This window comes from Adelges cooleyi, unplaced genomic scaffold (genome assembly GCF_023614345.1).
Source record: "Adelges cooleyi isolate 19-005CV unplaced genomic scaffold, UGA_ACOO_1.1 ACOO_flye_CR_arks_rails_tigmint_CR_PRNA_23, whole genome shotgun sequence".
Taxonomy (NCBI): domain Eukaryota; kingdom Metazoa; phylum Arthropoda; class Insecta; order Hemiptera; family Adelgidae; genus Adelges; species Adelges cooleyi.
In genome coordinates, this window is record NW_026095893.1 from 7,944,417 (window position 1) to 7,970,514 (window position 26,098).

General features: G+C 31.8%; 2 protein-coding genes across 4 annotated transcripts; one reads left to right on the forward strand and one right to left on the reverse strand.

Annotated features, from left to right (window-relative positions):
* Positions 1–17: 17 nt before the first annotated feature.
* On the reverse strand, positions 18–8,451 carry LOC126835315 (uncharacterized). The gene is made up of 3 exons (XM_050567812.1): positions 8,028–8,451; positions 4,210–4,540; positions 18–1,573 (listed from the first exon to the last, which is right to left on the reverse strand). Exons 1-3 carry the CDS (start codon positions 8,236–8,238, stop codon positions 1,207–1,209), a joined length of 909 nt encoding a protein of 302 aa, XP_050423769.1. The 5' UTR covers positions 8,239–8,451; the 3' UTR covers positions 18–1,206.
* Positions 8,452–13,998: 5,547 nt separating this feature from the next.
* Positions 13,999–24,418, forward strand: LOC126835307 (uncharacterized). Of its 3 annotated transcripts, none has more exons than XM_050567802.1 (3): positions 13,999–14,186; positions 17,081–18,409; positions 23,617–24,418. In XM_050567802.1, the coding sequence occupies exons 1-3, from the start codon at positions 14,028–14,030 to the stop codon at positions 23,707–23,709; spliced, it is 1,581 nt and encodes a 526-aa protein (XP_050423759.1). In that variant the 5' UTR covers positions 13,999–14,027; the 3' UTR covers positions 23,710–24,418. The 3 variants fall into 3 exon arrangements, with proteins under 3 accessions (XP_050423759.1, XP_050423760.1, XP_050423761.1); XM_050567803.1 differs by having other exon boundaries at positions 13,999–14,177; XM_050567804.1 differs by lacking the exon at positions 13,999–14,186 and adding an exon at positions 14,253–14,346.
* The last annotated feature ends 1,680 nt before the right edge of the window (positions 24,419–26,098 follow it).

A 26,098-nucleotide genomic window follows, 5' to 3' on the forward strand; every position in this document is an offset into this window, starting at 1 on the left:
AAATAGATAACAAAATATGTTTTTCAAGTTTTTCGTATATTGATGCAAGGAACAAACAATTTTAGATGTACATACTATTTTATCATTTATACCATTTAACATCGACATATTAGGTATTCAAAACAACACTTCTCGCAAAACCAGCTGTTTTTATAAATAAATAATTAATAAAAAGGTCTTATCTTACGTGTACACCATAGGCGGAGATCCTATATAATATTTAGAGGGGCTTAAATTATATGTATAGCAAACAGACCCGCGAGGGCATCGCCCCCCCCACCCCAATAATAACAACAAGAAATTTAATTACACAATTACTATAACAATATTATACATTTATTATCCTATTACATTTTCTAGCAAATGTATTTAAAACATTTTCACAGTTTAATGTTTTAGTCCTTTTCTATATATAAAATTGAAAGTTCATTAAATCGGGTTTGCTCCATAGATGTTCTTAAATAAGATTTTATTTTCCTTATTGCAGAAAAGCTCCTCTCACACGTAGCAGAGCTAATAGGAATTTGGTTAAAGCAATTTGGAGCATTTTATACAAATTAGGGAACACTTGTGGTGTAATATTCTTTATTAAATCTTCAATATCTTATTTTTTATTGTACAATGCTGTGAAATTTTCCTTTAATATAGCGGTTAAAAAAAAACAAAGGAAATAATTAATTTTTGAGGGGGCTAAGCCCCCGCATGCCCCCCGCGATCTCCGCCAATGGTGTACACTCCATAAATAAATTCTGTGGCTTGGAGCAAGAAGGGCCAATGTCACTTTTTGCAACTTTCGGAAAATGAGCTTTGAAGTTTTCATTTTCCATTAGGCTCTATGTTAATTTTTTGATCAAACTCTTCATGAGTAATTAATTTTTTGGCCTCAGAGTGTGATTTTTTCACAGTATATAAAGAATGATTAAATTTTTGCAATTAGCGGACTAACTCGTTTAAGCACAAAATTGACATTGGCCCTTCTTGCTCCAAGCCACAGAATTACATTATTACTTATAACATTTTATACGATATAATATATATTATGCTGTTATCGTTATTTAGACGCGATAATCTGGTGTACATTATCCGTGCAGTAAAGACGCGTTCCGGAGGTATTGATCACCGGATACATTGCCACCGGTGTAACGCAAAAGGTAAGGTCTGGAAGGTAAGCTGACGGCCAGTACTTGGATGACTGGTCGTCGTCCACTAGCGGACACCGTATGACGTCCGTCTCTTTTTGGTGCGTTTGTGCCGCACCGCCGAAGCCAGCAAGTGGGCCGTATACTCTGCTCTAGTAGTGTTAACGATTTGCACCTCGTCCACGCACTCCCCGGTGTGGTCCATGTTGCACCGGACCGGCATGCTGGAAAATAGGTTTAGCTCGGTCAGCCGTGTGGCGCAACCCGGCCGTCCAGTCTCTCGCAGAACGGTGAACTCTTCGTTGTTGGCGCACGGACCGCTAGTGTCCGGCTCGTAGCATCGACCGTCTGTCCACGGGATCTGGGGCACGGCGCTCTCAGACGCCTGATCGGTCCAACGCCACCGGCACACGTCCGTTGTACAATTCCCGTACCTGAAAAACACAAACGATGCCAATTGACTATTTAAATTTTAATAATTTGACCCATTAAATTTAATTAAACCTAACTCCGAGATTACAAATTGTATAAAAACCAAAATTCTAAAGCGCATTAACGATGGCATATAACCGCGGTACCTATGTACATAATATATTATATAATTGAATTTATTTAAGTTAAAAATTATGTATTCGTTAATGCGCATTATTTTATAATCCGGGAATTAGGTGCATATAATCTAATTTTTAATCTCTCATTTTCTCATTTTCAACTAATTGATAATTCATTTACTCTAATTGCATTAAACTTGACTTCAGGATTAAAAATTACAAATAAACCAAAATACTAACGACTACATAAAAACGTCAGTAATGTGAATTAAGTAATTGCGCATTAACATTTTGTTTTTTTATGCAAATTTTTAATGCCAGAACAGTTGTATCGCATTTGAATAGTTTAATATATATTAAAAACGTGGTACTTTTCACAATACTCCCTTAACTTAATTCTAATTTTGTCAATGAGAATATTCTACTTCATGAAATCGTGGTAATTGATAAGGTTTTGTGGACTATGTTTACAAGCGAATTCACACCAAAAACCATAACATTTATTTGTATGTAGATTTATAATAGGTGATATAATTTAACGGACTTAATTAAAATATAATTTTAAATACACGTTGCTATTGCAATATTATGCATTGGTTAATGCGCATTATTTTATAATCCGGGAATTAGGTACAATGGATTTAATTTGTTTTATAACAATTAATATTATGTCTTTAATCTTTATGACAATAATGTCTTTTAGGGTAGATTAAGCAATTGACATTTTTAATTTGTTTGGAAGTTAATTACTCAAGTATTTTATTTTTAAGTGTCATTAGTATTAATACAAAAAATTAGTTAAAATGTGATATGCGCTTAAAAAATGTTTGTTTTTTATAGTTGTGTGTTGTAGTCTACTGGATAGTCATCTTGAAAACCTTCTAGTCGCGCCACTGATTGCAGGCTGAAATTAATGATCCGTCAGGTAATCTATTTTTAATGGGTTTGTTTTTATAAAAAAAAAAGAGATAACATTTTGTAATTTCGAGCACTAAGTCATAAAACTAGAAAACTATTTGGATAATATACTAAATAGAGTTTAAATTACTTACACTTTATAAAACACATTGAAAGCTTTCACTTCTGATAATAAATTAAAATTATGTATTGCAAGAACAAAAATTGTTTATCATTTTGGTTTATTTAGTGTTGCTACACAACAACAAAACAGTTAATTTAAAATACAAAACACCCACAAACAACCAGATGTTTCAAATTTCGATTTTGCATAGTTAATAAACTAGAAATTGCTAATTTAAATTTAAAAAACTATTTACGTACATACATATTAATAATTAAATAATTATCACAATAATAGACAACTTAATTATTACATAGTTATGTTTATTTTACAGTTCATTGTAATATGAGCGGTCATTGTACATATACATTACTAAAACTGGTGTCCATGCACAATGCCAGATCTAACCTCCTACTATTTTCGGATTGTCACACACAAAAGTAAAAAAGGAAAAAACTAATAGATATCATCCCAACCACGTGCTTTCGCCGAGAAACCGAATTGGAAGCATCCTTCCCACAACATTTTCTTGTTTGTTTAGTTTTAATTATTTTCGTTCTCTTTAAAAGAAATAACTAGACGGTATCATCGCTCTGGTCATGTATGCTTACAGATATGTTAAAAAATCCATATAAATAAGCCGCCGAACAACCCCACGTGTCTCAATAAGCTTTAGAATTCAATTCGCCGTAGAATCTCATATCTGATAGAAGTAAGTAGGTACACGAGCAATCTAGTACCAAAAAAATGTTTACTTAAGTCTTCGTCGACACGCGTAATATATTTTGTAAAAAAGTTTTTCTCGAGATTCTTGAAATAATCTGAAGTAAACGAATTCACATTATCATTGATTTTATGATATACCGAAAATTGCCATATTTTATTTTAGATAAGGGCAGGAGCTATGTAAAGGGACTCGAAGAGGGGATGCGGTTACATCTTTTCATCTGATGTATACCATTGTTAAACTCATGACAGCCTCTTACGGTTTTTAACAATAGGATGGCTTATATATGTATTATGAAATCAAGGATATTGTATTATATTGTGCTTTCAACGAACCCTCAAACCGTAAACATATATACTTATCCTTTGGTACAATATTACAATATCTAATCGAAATGGAAGCTTATTCCTTATCTTTGGAAAATATTTCATTGAAATTCATATCCAAAGAAATCTCAATACGACGTAATTTTATTCGGTATTTAAAACATTTTATTTACATAGATTTTTTCAATTTATTACAGAACACTCATCACAGCGTGCCCAGTGAATCAATTACATTTGAAAACCCTATATCCTTACTCTCATTAATAAGATGCTTATTACTAAGGACTCCACGAATATTCATTAAGAATAATACATTCTAATGAACCACTTAATCTACCGTTGTCTAGTACGACCTGGTAATAGACCATGTATATTTTATCCAATACAAATTTCTAAAAGTTCTAAGGACATCTACATAGATTGTTATTGTTTAAAAACAACTTACCCGGGCACGTCCGTTTCCGTCACTATAAATCCAAGGGGACAAGGTCCTCTTGTGTAAACGGGATAGCAAGCTGAATCCAATTTATCGTCGATTCGAACGTAAGGCACGTTTAAGGTGCCAGTACACTTGCAGTATCCTTCGCCATAGTAATCGTTTGCAAGTTGTGTGTTATGACTAGGACAGAGCTTATCCGCAGACTCCTTCGTCTGGTGACAGAATCCATCCAGCGGCCAGTAAACATCCCCTTCGCTACACCGGCGTCTTACGCACAAAGCCTTGATCGGTTGTTCGAAGTCGTCTAATCCGTCGGGGTCGATCACCAGCCACTGGCCTAAGCGACATAACACTGTTGTAAATTTTGAAGGAAAACTAAATACCTATGACACATTCTTTGTACATATATGTCTAATAAAACAATTTATATTATTTAAATAAATAGAAAAAATTACTTTTTAGTTCGTTCCAAAAGGGAAGCAGAAACTATAGCGAGTAAAATATGTTATGATATGGTTCTTTTATGTTAAATTAGATTTATTGTAAACTCAATATTCTACAATTTGATGTATATGTATAAGTTATAACTATATATTGTAGTGGCGATGTTGTACTGTATTATTGCCTTGATTGCAAATTGGAATAGTATTTCCGTAATAAATATTATTATTATTAAAACTAAGGAAATTGTGGTATTTTTGTAGATATTCTGTTAGCCTGAGTCCTGACAAATTTAACAAATCAGAATTTCAAGTGTTCCATACTACCTTTAAAAAATGCGGTACAATGATATCAGAATAAGGAATACTGTAACGTAATTACAGTTAGGTCAGTTTTTGACTTTAATATAAATCATAGTAGTAAAATATAATAAAGGAGCAGATCCGCGAAAATATTGAAGCACAGCCAAAAACTACACTTTCAGGGCCGCGACATTTGATGAATCAAATTTTGCCAGGTAGACGGGTAATTTGTTATTCGGGACATTCCATCACGTTGAACTCTATGGTAATATTATTATAATCAAATTTTATTGAACACATACGTGAGTTAAATTAATACAATATTATTTTCAAGTAATTGAGATGCACGGCGTGAATTTGTTTATTTAACAGTAATATTTCTTCCGTTATCCCGCGAATGTGCCATTCGAGAAAATTGAAGTATTTACCATTTACTTATAGTGCTAAAAGAGGCGTTCATTATTGGAAGACATTTATCAAACATCTACATGCAACTTGATCCGAGTGAATTGAGATCAAAGTTAAATCGTTACTGTAAATCGAAATCCTTACAATAAGTTTCATTTATTTTTTTCACAAACTTAAATTTATTTTGTATATTTTCAATCCAAAAATATGTTCTAACTATAGCCTATAGTCCTATTTAAAATTTCAGATCATTTCCATAATTTTGTGGACTGGTTCTCTTCTGATAAATGTCATTTCATATCTAAAAAAAATGTGTTATTTCGTTGATGTTTCTGTTGCCTGTGTGCAATCGAAGCTTATATTATTATATTCATAATAATATGTAGAATATAGACGGGATTTGCAAAAACAATCGCCGACGAATAATTGATTAACCGACTGACCGCCGCTTGATTTATCTACACCATTAGGTAACACTGTAATGCGTTTGCTTCGGAACTTTGGTCGGGCAGACTAATTCGACCAACCATAACAAATCTAAGCCCGAGATTATGTGAATTAGAACGAGTTTTTCATTAGGATCGTTCAGTCTACGTCAGATTAAAGTTATCATCCCATGTGCCGTAGCTTCTGTAATATGTTTTTTATAATGATTATACACAACGACTATTCGAGCAATGTTAATATTATGATAACAAGTTTATTGTTACTTAAAGCATAATATAGTAAAATAACATAAATTCTACAATCTCAGTCCCGTCTTAAAGATCTTTGTGTTCTGTTTATTAGCCCGAGAGCTAGCTATCATATATTTTGTCTTTTAGCTTCGACGCGTAGCTGAGAAGGTATTGATTTTAGAATGAAGTGTTTTATTTTTAAATATTTTTGTGTTTCCACCCACGATATCCCCCAAATCGCCGAACTTATTCTTTTAAGTAGCAAGTTTATGGATCAGAAATAGTACCTGAAAGTTACTATACCTGGCAAAACATTTGAATAGCTCACTCCTACACCTTCAAAATCGAGAAAAACACTAAAATAATGTACATATTTTTCAACTTTACATTACCGTGTGCTGAAGGTTTTTTTTTAAATCGTCAAATTAGTTCCAAACGTGTATGGAATATTATTAAGATTAAAAAAAGTTACCACCACTGTCATGAGCAAACGTGAGACCTTTTATAATTAAATGATTCAAAAAAGTATTCGTCAATATTAGAGTAACTTGTGGAAATATAAGTAATATTATTAAAAACTAGGGGTGGGCCGAAACTAGAATCGATATTAGTGGTATCGGTTTGTGAATTCAGATTTGAGTTTTAAAGACTATTACCGGAAAAATATGAATATAAATATTAGCATTGATTAGAAATAATATTATTATAATCAATGATATTAGCTTTTTAAAATACAACTTTCTTTTTAGGTTTATAGCTTCTATTATAAATTCTGTTCTATAATAAAACAATCAATTTTCGACTAAAGTCAAAATATTTGACTTAACCTTGTTCATAAACAACTATATTTATCTAGGCAATGTTAATATGTTCATTCCGAAAGGTAAATTTCTGCGACTGGCGATTGCCATTTGCCATTATCAAAGCGAATACCGTTTTATATTTTTTTATTGACTATATTATAACCATTGCCCTCAATATTTAAATAACATTTGTTTAAAAATTATAACTAAAATACAATAGAATATTTGCACTATTACATAATAATCTTTTCTGTACTATATCATAATATATTAAACAATGAAAAACTACATTTTTAACTAACTGCTTGTAACGATAACGAAATAATGAATAACCTTTAGATTACATGTAACATTTTTTAAATGTTTTACACAAAAATGATAAAAATTGACTTTTAGCCGTTTGAAGACAGCTGTTCCGTTATCTAGTATCGTAGCCAGAGGTACACCAGGGGCATGTGCGTGCCCCTGTCCTCTCCCAAAATGTTTTATTTTTTGCTAATTTCTACAGAAATGAGTTAAAAATAATATATGAGTAAATATTTTATAAAAACAAATCTTCATTGTTTTATTTAAAAAAAAAGGAACACCAAGCAAAATCAATACCTAAGTTATTTATGAATAAGCTATGAATTATATGTTTTTTAATACAGAATTTTAGTGAATAATGTATCTGTAACACTTAGTCCTCTACTTGAAATTATGTCCTAAAAGAAATGTCTTGCTACAGTACAGCAACTGACAATTATATAACAGCTAATATCATATTAACTAACTTTAATGAAATTAGTATTTTATCATTTTTGTATTGTACTCTACAGCGGTAGCGTAAACAATATATTGATCAACGTTATTATCTCTAAATAAATAAAATACTTTTGATATAATACAAAACACTCTTTTCTGTTGAAACATTTTTACAATTAACAGTTTTATCTAAATACCATAATTCATTGGGTATTTATGTTTAAAATGTTCAAAAACTTAAAACATATTTTATGATCACACATCAAGGCCAACTTGAGTTAGGTAGAAATAAGAGTCCATAATCTCGCAAATCCAACACCAAAATGTCTAAAATAAGATTTGTAGGCAAAAAAAAAAGTAGTTTTAATGTTTTATTTTAACAATGTAGTATGGGATTTCAATATTATCCCGAAAATTCGAATTCCTCGAAAATTCGGAAAATCACTAACCTTTGCCGCAAGGTCCTCTGGTCAACAGTTCCCAGCAGTTGTTCTTGTAGAATACTTTCTTTTTGGTTAGACACTTTTGGTATTCGTTCGCGTTGTCTTCGGGTACCGCGTATGGCTTGGAGGCCAATGTCAAATCCGCCAAGTGAAAACTGCCAACTGACAACGTCGACGTGGACACGGACAGACAGACAACGACCAGACTAAACCACATAATAACAACAGTCAATTAACCTCGAATGGCTCTTCTACTATGTTGTACGTTAGTCGCTATGGTAGGCAAACTTCAATGTCTAAGCGTTAAGGTAAAAACCTGCAATGGATCACTTGGGCGACTGACGCGGTGACAACAACGGCAGTATCGGTCGTTGGTATGCCTCTTCCGTTGACCGTAGTTGAACGTTAGACGAATAAACAAGGTAATCCAATGTTTGTGTGCATTATGCGCGTCTCTCCCTTCCAAGCCGACTGTTTTTAAACGGTTAAGAATAAGGCCTTGAAGTGTATTTATATGTGTATGTACTACTATTATTACACAGATTGTTATATAGTATACCACGCGTCGCCACGTCATGCTTGGCAAATCATATAAATTAGTTATTACACTTACATCGTGTTAATTATCTCGCTAAAATACAGCGATGTCTGCAAATCATTTTCGGACTAACTTCATTCAGCTTGGACGGCATAAAAATAAACACTTTATGGACTGTAGAATGACACTCCGAACTTTTTGTCCCACTTATCTATTAAACCTCCTAGGAACGTCTATAAATTACAATGCAAAGGTATAATAAATACAATAAAAATTTGCGTAGGTATTAAAGATACCAGTTAACGTTTTAAAAAAACCACCGGAAACAGAATATAATAATATGTCGGCCTATAAATAAAATTAAGATTTCTGGAATTTACCATGCGTCATTGTGATAAAAAAAAACTCTGCTGATTTAAGTCATTGGTTGGGTAATGATATAAACAGTTTTTTTAATTACATTTTTTTCTCTTTATTTTCACACAAATGTTATGATTAGTAATTCGAAAAATTGTAGTACTACAATTACTATTTTAATTAATGATTTTGAAATAAATTAGTCTGCACTTATTGTTGTAATAGAGATAAAAAAGGGACAAAAAGTCCTATAGTGATCACTGATCAGTAAACTGGATTTATAATATATATGTTAACACAAATTTACAGTTTTATTAAATACAACACAACACACTTTATTCTAATATTATAGTTCCTCAACTAGAAGTTTTAGATTTAATATGTAATTTTTAGGTGTCAATTTATGATCAATCAAATTAAACTTACAATTACTAATTGAATCTAATAGCCGATTTTCGGCGGAAGACATGTAGATAGGTACAACAAAAAATATGTATAAAACCATGAACTATTTTGTTAATGGACTTGACTTAAAACCATAGATTTTAGTACTTTCAGTTTTTAAGTATACGAATTGGAAACGAGTTATGATTTGTAAACAATTAGAATTTATCTATTTAATTATTGTATGTATTGAGTAGAAAATCAATCATTAGGTCCATTGCAAATGTTAATAATATTATCAGAAATTACTTATGTACCTAACTATATTATATTATTTATATTACCATGTAACAGATATTATTAGAAAATTTTCATCTGTTGAAAAAAATTACTATTGTGCAGAAATGTGTGCTACTTGGGAAAATGTTAATGTAAGGAGGTTATAACCTAATAAGAAGCGAGAGTATCAGTAGATTTCCAAACGGGTCAAATTAAATACCTATATAAAACCACAGAAGCGATAATTATTTAGGTTAAATGTTTAAGACCGACTGTTTGCTTTAATCAATATATTAATGTTAGCACATTAATACTTATACATTATTTTAATTTTTTTTATTATAATTAAGCGTTTACATTATAATGTGAAATTTTTACAATTTATGTGTTAGCTATATTATGTGAAAAAAATTGCGGAATAAATTAAATATATTTTGAGTAAAGCAAGATAGTGGCAAATAGCAATTAGGTCAATGATTTCAATTTAAATATATTCAAGGTAAACTATAATAATTAAAATGTGTAGGTACTAATAAATATTATGTATAATAATATATAATATTTTCAGAATTATATTATGTCTGCATGCTTAAACAGTTTTTAAAAAAATAATAATGAAGTATAATACTTATAGGGAGGGGTGTTGTAAAAAAGTGGAAATTTAAGTTATGTACGTATAAACATAAAAATTAAAACTCAATTTAATGTTGTCATCATTTGGTGTTAATGTTTACCGTGGATATACTCAACCTTACATAGATTTTATAAATGTTCTAGTAATATTTATTCAACTTAATTAATAGTGATTGATAGAAAAATTAACGTGAAGCGTTGGTTCGAAGGCCATAATACAGTCACAATAAAGTAATAAGCTAATACGTATAATCCAAGTACTATTTACATTTTTAAAATAAATTTAAAAAATATATACATATAGCTGTTAGTAGTCTTATAATATTCTTTTATTATATCGACGTTTTATAGGAATAGACATGGGTCTCCTAATTGATAACTGCATAATTAAAAAATAAGTAGCGAGCTTTTATGCTAAATATAAGCGAAGGTATACGAGTATTATAGTGGTGAAACGAAGTACAATAATCAACATTAAAATATAATAATAGCTTTTTAGTTATAGAAAAATACTATACTTTTAGTATTACTACTTCGACGTCCCCGAAATATATATACATTTTTGTATTTTTATTTATATATTTGCTTAAGTATAATTATTAGTTAATCTGATGAAACCAGATCTAAACAACTGATATTATGATATTGAATTGTCAATAATTCAAGGTTAGTGTAGTATTATTTATAAGCCATTTCCTGTATAAATAAAAAAGAATGTTTAAAAGTAAATTACAATATATAATAATATATTCACCATACACCAATAATATTCAAAACGAATTTCAAGTTGATTTTTAAGTTCTAACTATTATATATTATATTGTGTAGTCACGAATATAAGTATACCTACTAAAAATGTGTGTTTTATTATAATATATAAAAAAAACATGAGCTATATGATTAATATTCATTAAGTGTCGGAATAACAAATGAAAAAAACTTCTATACAAACGTGAATGAACTTGTTGTATTTGTTTACAAAAGTAATGATTCAAGAGGAATTCTATTGCAGTATAATATTATATGTCTTGAACTACTACCTGACAGCGGCAAGCCCAAAATAATAATAGTAATAAAACATTTTATAGGTTATCACTTATCAGCTACCTAAATGCATTTTTTTTTACACGTTAGTTTTTTTTTCATCCTGTTTGTTCAGCCATTGATAATAATCATTGTTACACCTATATACGATTCAAAGTAACATCAATAAATATTTACATTTTACTATTTTTTTAATAGCTAACAAATTATACACATTGTTATTAAAATCAGTAATATCAATTCATTTAAGAAACTCCGATGATTTTTGTTAATTATTAGAAGAGGAGAATATTAGTTTATCTAGTACCGAATACTACAATGAGAAACTTAAATTATTATAAACTACAAAAATGTAATACTTTAATATACCTTTATAATATACTTTAATATAGTAACAAAATGTGTGAATAGTAAATTTAATAACATATTATATATACGCGCATTATACATATATTAAAGATAATTATTATAATCTGTGCCAATAAAAACTACAACATAATGTATAAAGATTATGCACCAATAATAAAGATATGATTTCCTGTTATTTAAAATGTTTGTATAACTGTACTTTTAAATTTAATTTTTTCCCATCTTAAGGTCTTTTTTCGTTTTAAAGGAAACAACAAAAAATGTATAAAAAAAAGCACTACATTTAAAATGTTTTAATTATAGTCTATAGATATGCCGACTATATTAATTTATCTGTCAGAGTTTACGAGATTCATATCTACGAATACATAGTTCAAAAATATGCTACCTTGGTGATTTTAAAATCTAAAAATAAATACAAATAATTAAACAGTCATCAGTCTGACAGAGTAGCAAAACAAGATATTATCGCAGTTGGTTATTTCAAAAATTAAAATTAAATCAATTTTTCTTCCGTGTTAAAATATATCCATATCTTAAATAATACGCTTTAATAGCAGATGAATATTATTTTTCTTATGTTGTGCAACATGTATGTGCAACGTATATAATTACTAAATTTAAAAAATGTACAACCAAAATAATTGATAAGCTTGTAACTGTCAGCTGGGATTGTACAAATGTTATGCTGTATTGTTTTTTTTTACTTAAGTAATGAATATAACTTATTTATAGAACATATTTTATAATAATGTAATAAACAATGTATAATTTAAAAAAAAAAGATAATCATAACCTAATAGTAAATAAAAACATTTAAATCATATAATGTACTTATTCTTTTCAGTCGTTTTGGAAAAAAAAAAAAAAGTAATCTAGTCGGTAATTCTAGTCATATTTTTACACACGCAGTACTATAATTTATTTTTTTCTGTTTCTATATTTCAACTGATATTAATGTATTTACTAAGTAAAATCGGTCCTAACAACCAGTAGTTATCCAAAAGTGGTTTTCGACCAGTAAAACCACATTTTATAGAAATCTCTAATATTTAAAATGGCTATTTTATATTTTTACTAAGCACTTTTAGTTAGGTACCCATTCCAAAAAAAAGCCCGTACAGTGGGGTCGGCACTCGAGGCATAGTGAGGACGCAACATAGGTAGGACAGGGAGGTCACGGGTCTACAAGATTAGTATTATCGTAAAAGTGATAGCAGCCACTTTCAAATAAACGTTTCGGATGCCAATCTGTGGACACTGGACATCACTTTGGTTCTTTGTCTCACCGTGTTGCTTTAAGGCACCTGTACACTGTAGATTTTTTTCGTAGAGCACTCTAGCAGTTGCTTTTCTAAACTCTAGCTAGACCAACAAACTGTAGATATTGTAAACAACAATCGACAGTGTACAAGGAGATAAGACGCTCTAGCTAGAGTAGTCTAGGTCTATTCAACATGCTAAATAGAGTAAATAGAGCGCAGTCAAATATCAACAATTTACCTGTACGTGTACAGTTGTTTTTCGATATTGTTTACATAAGTTTATAAGTGTACAAGTTTTGTTGTAATTTTTATTATAAGTAATTGTTTCAAGTTATATTGTTTAATATTTTCTTTTGAATGTACGATCAGTGATTTTGTGTGAGACAGAAAACATATCAATAGAACTCATAGAATCGTTTCCTGGACTTTGGAATTGTTGAATTGTTGATAGAATACAGAGACAGACAATTAAAGGCCAAAAGAAAGTTTCAAAATCTTCGGTGCAATTGAAAACGTTTTCGGTCCGAAATTTTTCGTACTAAGTATTGTCATCAACTACGCTCTAAATGCTCTCGACAGAAATACCATGTACAAATGTACACAGGTCATTGACTAATCTAGGTAGATTAGCTTTACGCGCTCTCAGAGACTACTCTAACTAGAGCAAATTTCTTTATAGTGTACATACACAGCTAGAGCAGTCTAACTAGACTAAGTCTACTGTAGCTAGATTTTACTTTACAGTGTACAGGTACCTTTATAGTGTATACTGTCCTTGGTTTGAATCGTTTACCATCCACAGACTCGCATCCCCCCACTATGCCCCGACGCAACTTTACTGATTTTTTTTTTTTGTATAGGTCATTATGTTTTCGTTTCGCCGGGACGGTACACTCTATGGATTTTCTCGGCGGCGACTGTAGGACCTGTTAGGAAAAGCGGATGGCGTGGCGTAAATAATAATAACATTGAACGTATATGCGTGTGTGTGTGTGTACACAAGAGGGGTGGCTAGTGGAGTGTGCGCCGGTTGTATATATTATGTGATCGTGGAACGAAGAGGGGCGGGTGGCGGTTTCATTCAGAATGCGTCGCGTGGGCGTCCCGGCACAACCCCATATAACCCGAGGGGTTGGGATGGCTAACGACAGTTCCTGGACGACCGTCGAAAGCTCGACAACCACAAGCGCCTCATACTCTCCACACGCGCGCTTGCTTGCCGAGCTCGCACAAAAAGCGGTGGTCAACGACATTTTACACTGTACGAGTGAAAAAAACCAATTGACGGTAAGCAACGTTCGTGTTATTGTCATTATTATTATTATAGTAATTTTTAAATGTACTGCAAGTTTAAAATACTATCTCTCTATATTTTACACACCATCGTATCATCAAAATATATTGAATATGTCCCGAAATTGCTGTTGTACTGGTTATATCTAAAACAACTATGGAGGTAAATAGTAATTGTAATTTATGAATTATTTTATACATTTTTTTTTTATAATTCCCCACGCGCAAAAATGATTAAAAAAATCGATTTTTAAATGTTTATAAAAAAAACCTGTCAAGCTAGTTCAACATATTCGTCGAGTAATACAATTATAAACTTTTTAAAAGAAAATAATATATTTTACACTCCCAGTCACAAGCCATTAAGCTTACAGAGATAATACATGAATTTATATAAATGTAACTATTTTATGTAAATATTGTTTAATTAAAAAGAATAAAAGTCCTTGAATTTTGACCTAAAATGGAAAATATCTGAATTGTTGCAACAGTAATTCTAGGACTTTTTATCATTTAAAGCTTAATTATTATAAATAATTTTTTTTTTGTACTGAAATCCTAAGATTATTATGATAAAAATCTTTATAAAATGTGTTTTTTAGAATTGTTTACTTGTTTTGTTTAGTATACTTCATATTGTGTTTTTACTTTACCTAACTAACTAAATATATACTAACCAACCCTAAAAAAATACTTCAGAAAAAATTGTAAAGCATTAATAAATTAAAAAAAAGTACATTTTAATCGGAAAGTAGGCTAATATTTAGAAAAATGGTATAAATTTCAACTTGATACCTCCGTTTCCACCAAGTATAACCGCGAAAGTTATGCTAAAAAACAAGATACTGTAAAATGTATGTGTACAGCAGACTCATAGGATAACTAACCTTAGTAAAAAATAAAAATACTTTACTCTTTCAGCTACGCACGAAAGCTAAAATTTATTAACAACTTTACAAAAAAACATTATTAAGAAAGACTAACGATTAGTGGGAAAATTGCGCGGTACAATAATAATAATAATACGTTGTCTGCTGAATATTTAAGTTTTGCCCTTTTTTAATTCCCTTTTGGATGTTAGTTTTAGGATTCATAATTAAATTGAACTTTATGCGTGGGCTATCCAAAGTTTTGAATTAAAAAACTTGTATCTATATATAAAAACATATTGCATCAGCTATTTTAAAAAATAAAAACTATATTTTGTTAATCAAACAAAGTTACCACAAAATATTTTGTAAAGACTATTGTGTTTTGTCATTAGAAAAAACTCGTAATCGTAGAGACCGACGATGTACTTAAAGAACTAAATAAAAACAATTACTTTTTGATTTTATAGTATAATTTAATTCAGTTTTGTTATAAAAAAAAAAAATAGAATAAGAAGAATATATTATAATCAAATATTGTGAGTAAAAATCTTTAATTTATTACTTTTTTAATGGCCGACATCGAAGTCAGGGAGGGGGGAGGGGGTCTTAAATTAAGAGTGAAAAAGATTCTACACGAAAAATACGAATATAGAAATAGCGGACACCGGGTAGTACAGAAAAAGAAAATGGGCAACCCCAAAATGTTGTTCAAAATACGCCACTGAATATGGGTTATAATATTTTTTAGGACTTAACAACTTGTTTTAAAACTTTAGAAACATCATGTGAATTGAAGTATTGCGTGTTTTCCGACATTGACAATTCTTGCGTCAAACTATATATTTTTTTGTACAATTACTCCTACTCAATTTGTGTTTTCCACATTACTCAAGTTACAAGCGTTGCGGTGCAGGTAATTTCAGCGAATTCGTTAAATAATTCTTTACCACCCACGCTAACTGTATACTGTGTACAATATATATATTTAAATTTTGGTAAAAAGCTCAGTCAAGTACCTTACCTACTTACCCTCTTTCGGAGAACGCGTTTGGCAACGTTAAAGATTAAAAGCTTACTTGAAACGTTAAAATATTCAACAACTCCATTGGCGTGGGGTTGAAACTTTTGAACGCATTTTGTTTCCTGTACAGTTTCCGGTCGCTGATCGAGAAATGGTTTTTGATCGTACTACATTAATCTTACACGGTAGGCTGGAAAATTATATTTGAACACTTGAATTTCATTATTAGTTCAAAGCTTTAATACTATAGTATGTTAACACTGAGGAAATGTAAATTTATTCGATGTGGGTTTTTAAATTATAATTTTACTCTATGCTTACTGTACAGATTGTATATTGTATAATATACTTAATAAAAAAGACTATTTCAAAAAAAAACTTTACTCTAAAATTTTTTTATAACTACTTATGAAATAATTTTCATTAATGACTAGACAGAATTTATAATATAGTCAAAATTAAATTCCATCATGATAATATTTCAAACAATAATGGCTGTTTAAAAAAATATATACTCATTCGTAGTCCCTTGCCATGTCTTATCCAGAAGAAACTCAATAAAAAATGCAGAGTTAAAGTATAGGTTTAGCATAATTTTGAGGTGTGCACAGTATTAATAATACAATAATAAGTTTTAGAATTTTCAATTGATTCATTTCATTAGCCAAATATGTAGGATGGATGAGATCTGTGAGAAGACTAAACTCGTCGCAGATAAAATGAAACTTTCATTTAATCTTTGGTGACTTTCCGTTGTCAATGATCAACGTACACCAACAAAAAATAATCTTTGTTTTTATTTTTTGATAGTGCTATGAGCTTATGTTTTAGAAAATACTATATTGCAAAAAAGAAATATTGAAAAATAAATTTAGACCGAAAGTGATTAGACGTATTCGATAAAAATATTTGAATACCAATACGCAAATATTTTACAACACTGATTACATCTGTAATTTAGCCTAGAACCTAACAAACGGTATGTTTCTGTTTTGTTTTTTTAGATGCACTTGTGGGAGGAATTGGCGGTGATCATTTGCTTGACGGCCACTGCTGTTTTTGCGGACGGCCGTTATAGTAAAGAAGGTCTAATACAAAAGCAAAACAAGTACAACTCGTGGGCCCCAAACCGCGCTGGCTTGAGCGATTGGTCGTACAGTGGCGGCGTTCCATCGAGCATGATGAGACATTATCCCGTGTCACTGAGCAGATACCAGCAGGTCATTGCGGACGCGGCTGCGGCTGCGGCGGCGAACAGGCAACAACAGCACCAGATGCAACCGTTGACATTGTCAGAATACTACGATGCTGCGTTGGCCGCGATAACCGGCGAAGGTGTAGACTTAAACCCATCGTTCGAGCCTAGAGTATACGGGCCCAGGACGCCTTACGATGCAAGACAGTCGTACGATCCTAGACAAACTTATGATACCAGATCAAACGAGGTGTCCAACTACGCGGTAGTCAGATACCCCAGTTACAGCTACTATCCTCCGGCCGTTGAAGGTTTGAGCGGTAGCGGACGTAGGTTTGACGGCGGTAATGAAGAGGATGACAACAAAGAGAGCAGCTTTGAAGACAGATTGCGGATGGTGCTGAATGAAGACGAGTCGAGCGGCCGGGATGACCCAATGCTCATGTCATCGTACTACCACGATGAGCATCCTGCGTCCCTAGAGAGCCGCTTCCGGCCACAGCAGTACTACTGGTCATCACCGCCTCGGTACAACTCGGCCGACAAAATTCATAAATACCGCAATCTGTTCATGTCCAATCCAGTGTCGCCTTCGAATGCGTTTAAGTCAGCCAAGGAACAAGAATTGCACGATTTCTGGGAGTCGCTCATTCAGGGTGACTTGCAAAAGCCATCCGAACGTGACCCATACGCTAGGCACAAGCAGCTGCAGATGAGGCAACAGGCGGCGTACGAAGCCAAACAACAGTTTAGGCAGCAGCAAAAGCTAGCGGGACAAGACGACAAAGATGACAGCGACGACGATGGTGACCGAATGAGTTCCAATTCTCGGCCTAGTCTGTACAGCCAATGGGCCAACGGGTCGCCTTTGATCAAGCGGTCTCTCGGGAACGCGGACAACGATGACGTCCGTCAGTTGGAACAATTAAAATGGACGGCCACACCAACAACGATGACGGCGGCCAAGGCCATTACTACCACGCCGGCAGTCACTGGGCCAATGGCCGACGGTGGCCAAAGGGAGTATGTCCTGCCCAGGCCGGCAAGTGAAAAGTCGGGATTGGAGAGCTTGTTGGAAGTAATAGCCGAGGGTGGCGTCCACGGTTTACCGACTCAACCCGATATGCAGCAGCTACAAGTGAGTACTCGTTGTCACTGAGCATTTATTGTACTATATAACAAAAGCAATAAGCATTGCCTGTAAACTTCTGATAACTATAATAAACATATATTTTGGTTAAGCAATACATTTTCAATGTTTATATGGAAAGAAGTTAACGCGTTTTACAGAAGTTGGTGTACAAAATTTTGTATTAGATTGATGATGATCTTATAAGACGGAAGTCTTGTTGCGTTACGCGGTTTTTGTAATATGCAGTGAGCAGCGGGTAACTTCTAGAGTCTCAGTAGTAGAATTTATTTATTATCCCCTCGTGTCTCATGTATTCTTTGAATTGGAGCCGATAAGACGTCCATTTAAATGGCCAACGAGTCTCAGGAGAGCAAGGCATCATAATTTTGGTTCTATAAAGACACATTCGGTCTTCGGAGTTTATTTGTGATGGTAATTTGGGACGAATTCAACCTAAGCCTAGATATTTAAGTTGGCGACGCGTTTATAGACAAGATCCAGGTATTGATCTAGATAGGTATTATAAATAATGTAAAAAGGCAAAATGTTAGTCATTGCTTTAAAAAAAAAAGTTTCACAAACTTTTAACTCTAAATTGTAAAATTAAATAAATTATTAATATTTGTTTTATGAAATTCACTTCACTCGAAGACAAATTTTATTGCTGTTTGTATTGATAAAAGGATGTTCACACGTATAATTAATTTGAATTGGCGCTTGGTTCGAACTAAATTGTTTTAAAAAATAATTAAATTTGGAAAAAAATATGTAATTAGAGATTAAATTTGCAGCACAGTTATTTTAATTAGCAGTTCAATTTCGCTTAGAATTATGAAATGGCTATTATACATTAATCATAGTTATTTATAATGACATGAGGTTCAGACGGAAGTTTTTTGGAATACAATAAATTATTTTCAACATAATCTGCAATAATAGAATCAAAAAACTATAAGCTTATATTTAAATAGATACGTCAAAGAATACTATGGTTTCAATATACGGATTAAATGTTGGAATGGGCTATCCACTTATTTGATGTCTAAGAAGCTTGATGAAGTATTAACTTATAAGATCTGTAACAAAACAGAAAATTAATAATTTACTACAACGTAGGTTATACGCAAAACATTTTTTCTTTTATTTATATTTATAAAAATATAAAGTAAATTATTATTCAGGTGGATTACTTAGGCGCCTCGATATTACCTACTCTTAATTCCGCATAAGTTATGTATTTCACGTTCGAAACATTATTGGATTACACACAAACATAAACGTTAAGGATGTTATAAATTAAACATTAGGACGGACGACAATAATATAAAAACATCTGCAACGAAGGCGCACGGTGTATGCAAAACAGGTACATGAATGAAACCGACAATACAGTATGAGTATCGTATATTACTTAACGTTTTTAATCTGCAAAAATGACACAACACAACATTTATTTTTTAATATTTTTATGCATTTAAATAAGTCAAAATAAATGTACAGCATAAACTTTAATATTAATATGTGTTTGAAAAAAAAACCGTTATATATATTTAATGAGTGTATTGATATTTAATTATTAATTAAATATATTATACATCACGGACTTTATACAGATTAGCCATTCTAATAGCAAAAATGGCAGCGACTGACAATAACTCATTAAATGCATACAAGCCGCTGTTGCTATTAAAAACCACATATGACTATATGAGATTATACATATACTCAAAGCTGGGAATTATTTAAAGAATTTCAAACAAAGCACAGTGTTAACCAGTAGGTACATTCCAAACTAGTATTGTTTAAATTTGTAAAGTATGTATCAAGTTTCGTCTTGCCGTTTAAGCCAGTGTAGTCCGAACAAATTACAGCATAAACCAAGCTCAATTATAAATTAACATAGTGATTCAAGAGGGTATTTAATTTGAAAGTGATTTAATCACTTTTAAAAGCTTCGATGCTATAACCTAGTACAGTATAAATTAAGTTCTGACTATACCAACACAGTATAAAAATTGTACTGGTTAAGACAAAACTTGATCTACAGGGTTAAACTATACTAGTTTGGAATGTACTGGTTATGGTTGTGCTGGTTAACACTGTGCTTGGTTTTTTCCTTTTACATTTTATTAAACTACCTTTTCATTTAAAAATGTCATATAAACAGCTCACTTAAGTAATGTTTCCTCATGGAAGATTACAATTTTAATGTTCATTGCGCAAAAGTTAAGATTGGTTCGTTAAAAGATAGTACAGAGTTTGATCGTCTTCATCTATAAGACGGATCTTAACGGCTTAAAATAAGTTCATTTTTAACAACCGATTTGATTAGAAACTCATTTAATAATATCAAACTTTGATGCATAATATTTTGAATTTTTTAAATGTTTTGTACGCGTGTTTTATATACATATATGTGATTTTGATATGTTGTTAATTTTAATAATAATTTTGTCAATGCAAATTTTATGCAACCTGATGATGGCGGAACACCGAAACCAGTAGTTACCAATAAAACATTTTTAATACCCTATTTCTATGTAGTAATGAAATTAAACAAAAATAAGACCAAAGTTATGTCACGTAGCAAATTGAATAAAAAGCGGCTAAACATAAATATTAAAGGTGAACCTATTGAACAAGTGCAAAGCTGCTGCTATCTTGGTAGTACAATAAACGACGACAGTAAAAGCAAGTTAGACATAGTAAATAGGATTGCACAAGGAAAAAGAGCATTTCAAAACAAAAACCACTTACTAACGACAAACAGTGTGAGGCTAGACACAAGGGAAAACTTTCTGAAAATATATGTATGGATTGTAACACTATACGGATGCGAGACCTGGACAGTAAGCGCAACTGAGAAGAAAAAATTAGAAGCTTTTGAAATGTGGTGTTACCGGAAGATACTCAAGATTATATGGAGCGACAGAGTAACAAATGAAGAAGTTGTCGGACGAATTAAATAAAAAAGACAAATTTGGAAAATTATAACTAAAAGAAGATATAATATGATAGGGCATACTTTGCGCAATGAGAGCTTGCTGAAGCTGATTATTGAAGGATATGTGGATGGTAAACTGGAAGAGGAAGACATAGGTAGTTATCGAGATTTGAAGGAGCTGAGTTTTAACAGAGAGGCTTGGAGAGCCGCGGCCAACCAATCAAAAGATTGAAGACCAAAAAAAAAATAAAATACAACATAGTGTCACATAATCTCCACAGAGAATAAAAACGTTAGACGTGCCGACAGCCGACCGAATACAAAATAGTGTGATCATAGTTTTTGAACAAACCGTTTGAAACGAGATGGTAAGAAAAGGGATAATAAACATTTCTCTTGTCACGGAGTTCACGAGTATTTTCTAACACTGAGGTCGACGTGCGTGTGAGAGAGTAACGGGGGGGGGGGGGGGTGAAGTAAATTTATTTTTGAAAGTCACCGTACACGTAATCAAAGCGATTGTTGAATACACGACGACGTGGCCCGGCGAGGGACATGATTTACGTTTGCCGGAGTTTACACCAGCCATGACGTCAACTGTACGCCTGTGTAATCGATACGGTCGCGCCACCGTAGTGCTGCAGCGGCGGTAGTCTGGCGGATTCTTGAATGGAGGTCGGACACATAGTCGGTATGACGTCAATGCTGCTGAAAATAACAACTTATTCCGTCGCTGAATGAAACCACCCCTTCGGGCTTCCTTCCCCGGAACGACGGCCGCGCAGCCCGACGACTTACTGCGTTCGGCCAATCACACCCTTCCCATGCACTGACGTCACGAACATCTGGATGTCGGCTAACGCGAAATGGCGTCCCAGGGAACATACTTTACTTACATTAGGGCGAAAAATAAAATAAAGTCCGCCGTGTCGTCGTACGCCCACTTTTAAAAGTTCTTATACAAAATATATAAATTTCTCTTTTTCTCCGACTCGCACGCTAATTTTATTATTCCCGCAGCGTACACTTGACCGTAATGACCTGTCGCGCCGTTTTTCGCATCACAAACCGAGTGAACCTGACCTCGTATTTCCTGCAGGTCGTTTAAATAATATTCAACGACATCCACTCGGTTACTTATAGCGCAATTTATCGAAGACCTTTTGCATTGTGACTGCTCCATTAATCTGTCATAAGATGGCCGAATTTGATGGATCAGCTTTGGTATAATATTATACTTATATGTTTTACTTATATTATATGTATACTATACTATACTTATACTTATATGTCACAAAGTGGTGACATATGGTTAGGTATGGGCGCTTTCATTGTAAAGCTATGGCCTATGGAACAATATATTTAAATTGAGATTTTTGTAAATGGAGGCCAACGAGTAACATGGACATAACATTTGCTTCTTGTGTAAAAAAAATGAATCTTGTGTTGTTTTTATTGAAAAATTAAACTTAAAGCTTTCTCCCGAAAAGGCTGGTATTCATTTTTATTCACAAACTTTTCATAACTTGTTCAGTTTTTTTCCAGATAGTATTATTTTTTAGAAATTAAAAAGGGTGTTTAGTCGTCTAACTTATTTTTTTTTTAAATGTCACATTGACCTTCTTTGAAGTCTCAAAATAAATCTGTGTCTATGACAAAGCGTTCATTTTTTTACAAAAAAACATCCAAGCTGAAATGTATACAAGTGTAAAAATGCGGGTCTATTGCAAACAGCGGGCGTCAATGGGCATCCTCTTACCCTAGCCGTTGAATACGACATACGTGAGGTTGAATTGATCGGCTTTATTCCATTGGCAAATTATTCACACGCGAATAGCGACAATTATTTTAAATTATTTTATTGAAAAATTACTATGATATTATGAAACAAATAATGAACTTATAATATTTACTACCAAATCCCATAAGATCAAAGAGAAAATATTATTATTTTTAATTTGCTGTGTGGGTCTGACCCTTTATGGTTAGTTATAATTATATAATACTAGAGCGTGCAATTAATTGGATCACTTTAATTGTGAATCATTCAGTTAACGATCGGATGACTGATCTGTAGCAATCTAAGTTATAGTATAGTAATAATTTTGCCAATGGCCGATACAGCCGACGCAAAATAAAATATTTAAAAAATATATATATATAATCGATAATAATTTAAATCACAGCTATTTCAATTTGTGTTATGCTCAATAATTACTGTCTACTATTATGTAAGTAACCAAGTGTATTTTGTTTTGTTTGCTTTCAGTTGCATCAAGTGGCCAAAGTAAATAAGAAAAGAAGTTTGGTGTCGGACGAGACGTCACTTGCCGCTGAGCTCGGCGCTCTCAGAAAAAACTAATGGGATTTTCATTTCGTTTCAATTTATTATTAATTTTGAAAATTAACACATTGATAACGAAATGTACACCGAAAAGCAAAATCGATAGCCGTTAGTGTAAATAACATAATCATTTTTCTTCTGGTATTTTTGGCTCTACGAATACTACTTGTACATTTAAAAAAATACATTAATATTTTCATTTTCAGTTTTTTCGTCGTAATTTTCTTTTAATATAACACTATTTACTACAATATAACTTTAACAATGTGCACGCTGGTTGTACGGTAATTAGTATCCTCTCATTTCTTTTGTAGAGAAAAATATCTACAATTCTTATCAATACCATAATATTCTTATTATTTTTTAAAAGATAAGTTATTATCATATTACGGTAGATATTGTATTTATTTTCATAAAAGGGATGAAGACTGACCGAAAACTGTACCTATTTGCATTTATCGAATGTTTATTATTATAGAAAAACTCGTGTGTAAGTTTATCTATCGGCTTACCTTATTTATAAATTATAATCGAACATATTTTCACTTTAAAATTGACATAATAATGATATGTTTGAAACGTTTAAACTTAGTTATAATTAATATTACATTGACAATTATTATAATAAAGCAAAACTTTTATTCATCTTATACATTGGAAAGTTGATAAACTACATATTTAATAATATATACGACAAGCAAGGATTTTTTATTTTATTCTAGCACTGTAATGGAATTTTTCTGTAACATATTTAATGTGATTTATTCATAAGAAATTATTATTATTACAACTATTATATATTTTGTCAACTTTAAGCTGTAACTTGAGAACTTAAAACGACATTAAAATAAACTACTAAGAACTTATTCTGTTAAATATGCATTTTTTTAACCGTTAATGATTTGGGTTTAAATTTTGTTTGTTGCCTTGAAAAACCTGTGTTGTGTGTACACCAAACAAAATATCATAATCATATCCACTGAAAATATTTGCCTTTTTCGCCTTATGACTTATCCCATCGTCGTTTATTTATTTACTCTACACTTCTAACATTTCTATGGTTTTATTTTACCCTTTACTATTTCATATATCTACTTTTACCTGTATATAATCTTCCTTACTTGTTTTACAATTTCTTTTTCCCTTTAAATTTTCATATAACCAAGCTATTTTCCTGCTATTGGTGCAACTCTCAAACTTCCACTTATATAATCATTCCATATCCTGTCTTGCCCAGTCAACCTAACACATCCATCTCAACATGCCAATTTCAGCTACTTCTATTTCGCTTTCATCTCGTTTCTTTAACGTCCAACACTCACTTCCCTAAAAGATTGGCTGATGGCTCATTACAGTTTTATACAATTTGCTCTACACTCTAAATGACATATTTTGGTCATTCTTACGAATATAACGAATTAAGTCAAACATTGTGATACTCGTTGTGAAAGCAATATGAAAAACTAGTGCAAAAGTTGCGGACCATGAGTTGCGGAAACTGACACATAATAAGACTTATAAGAATTACTTGAATATATATTATCTAGGTCAGTTAAACAAAATTAATTTGGAAATCCAGTGCAGTCATACAAGCAAAATATATACGTAGAATATAATATACAAATATTATCTGTTTTAAATGTTCAAACAACTTTTTCAAAACATGCTTTGTTTGTAATTGTTTATGAAAGCATGATATTGAGGATATCAAAGTAAATATTTCAACGTTGTTTGAAACTATGTAAAACACAAATTGTTAACTATCTTGTTGCTTTTACCAACACTAACCCCAGTAGGTATTATGTTACTACTATTATACTCATATACGGGTCCCATTAATAAGGGGTTACAATAATTGCATGGATTATACTAATTTATACACCAGTTAGTCATAATAAAGTGCTACGGTCTGCCAATTAAACCTAAAAAAAAAAATGGTTTTCCAATACAAGTATAACAACTCAATAATAAATAAAAAACTGTATTATATAAAACAATTCCCCAGGCACTTATAAAAAAGGTTCATTATTAAAAAAAAATCTTCCCTCTTGCTTAAAAAAAAAAAGATGAAATAACAATATGTAAAAGCCATTAAAACGATTTAGACGCTCTTAAGAGCTTTTAAATGTACCATGCACACCATTAAGCCAAAGTGGCATTTTACATTTTCGTTTTTATACGCAGAAAATAATTTTTCATATCAACAAGAGAGAGGTCTAAATGTTGTTCATGACCCATAAATAGTATTAGTTGCGGTTATTATATGCTTCATTAGAACAGCTCATCCCATAAGGTGGACAGACAGTGATGGTATTGACTTGGAAGTCATGGGCGTTTGTATTTGTATTTATAGATATAATAACTTAAAAGAACTTATACCGGGAAAATAAAAAATTTACGAAAATTG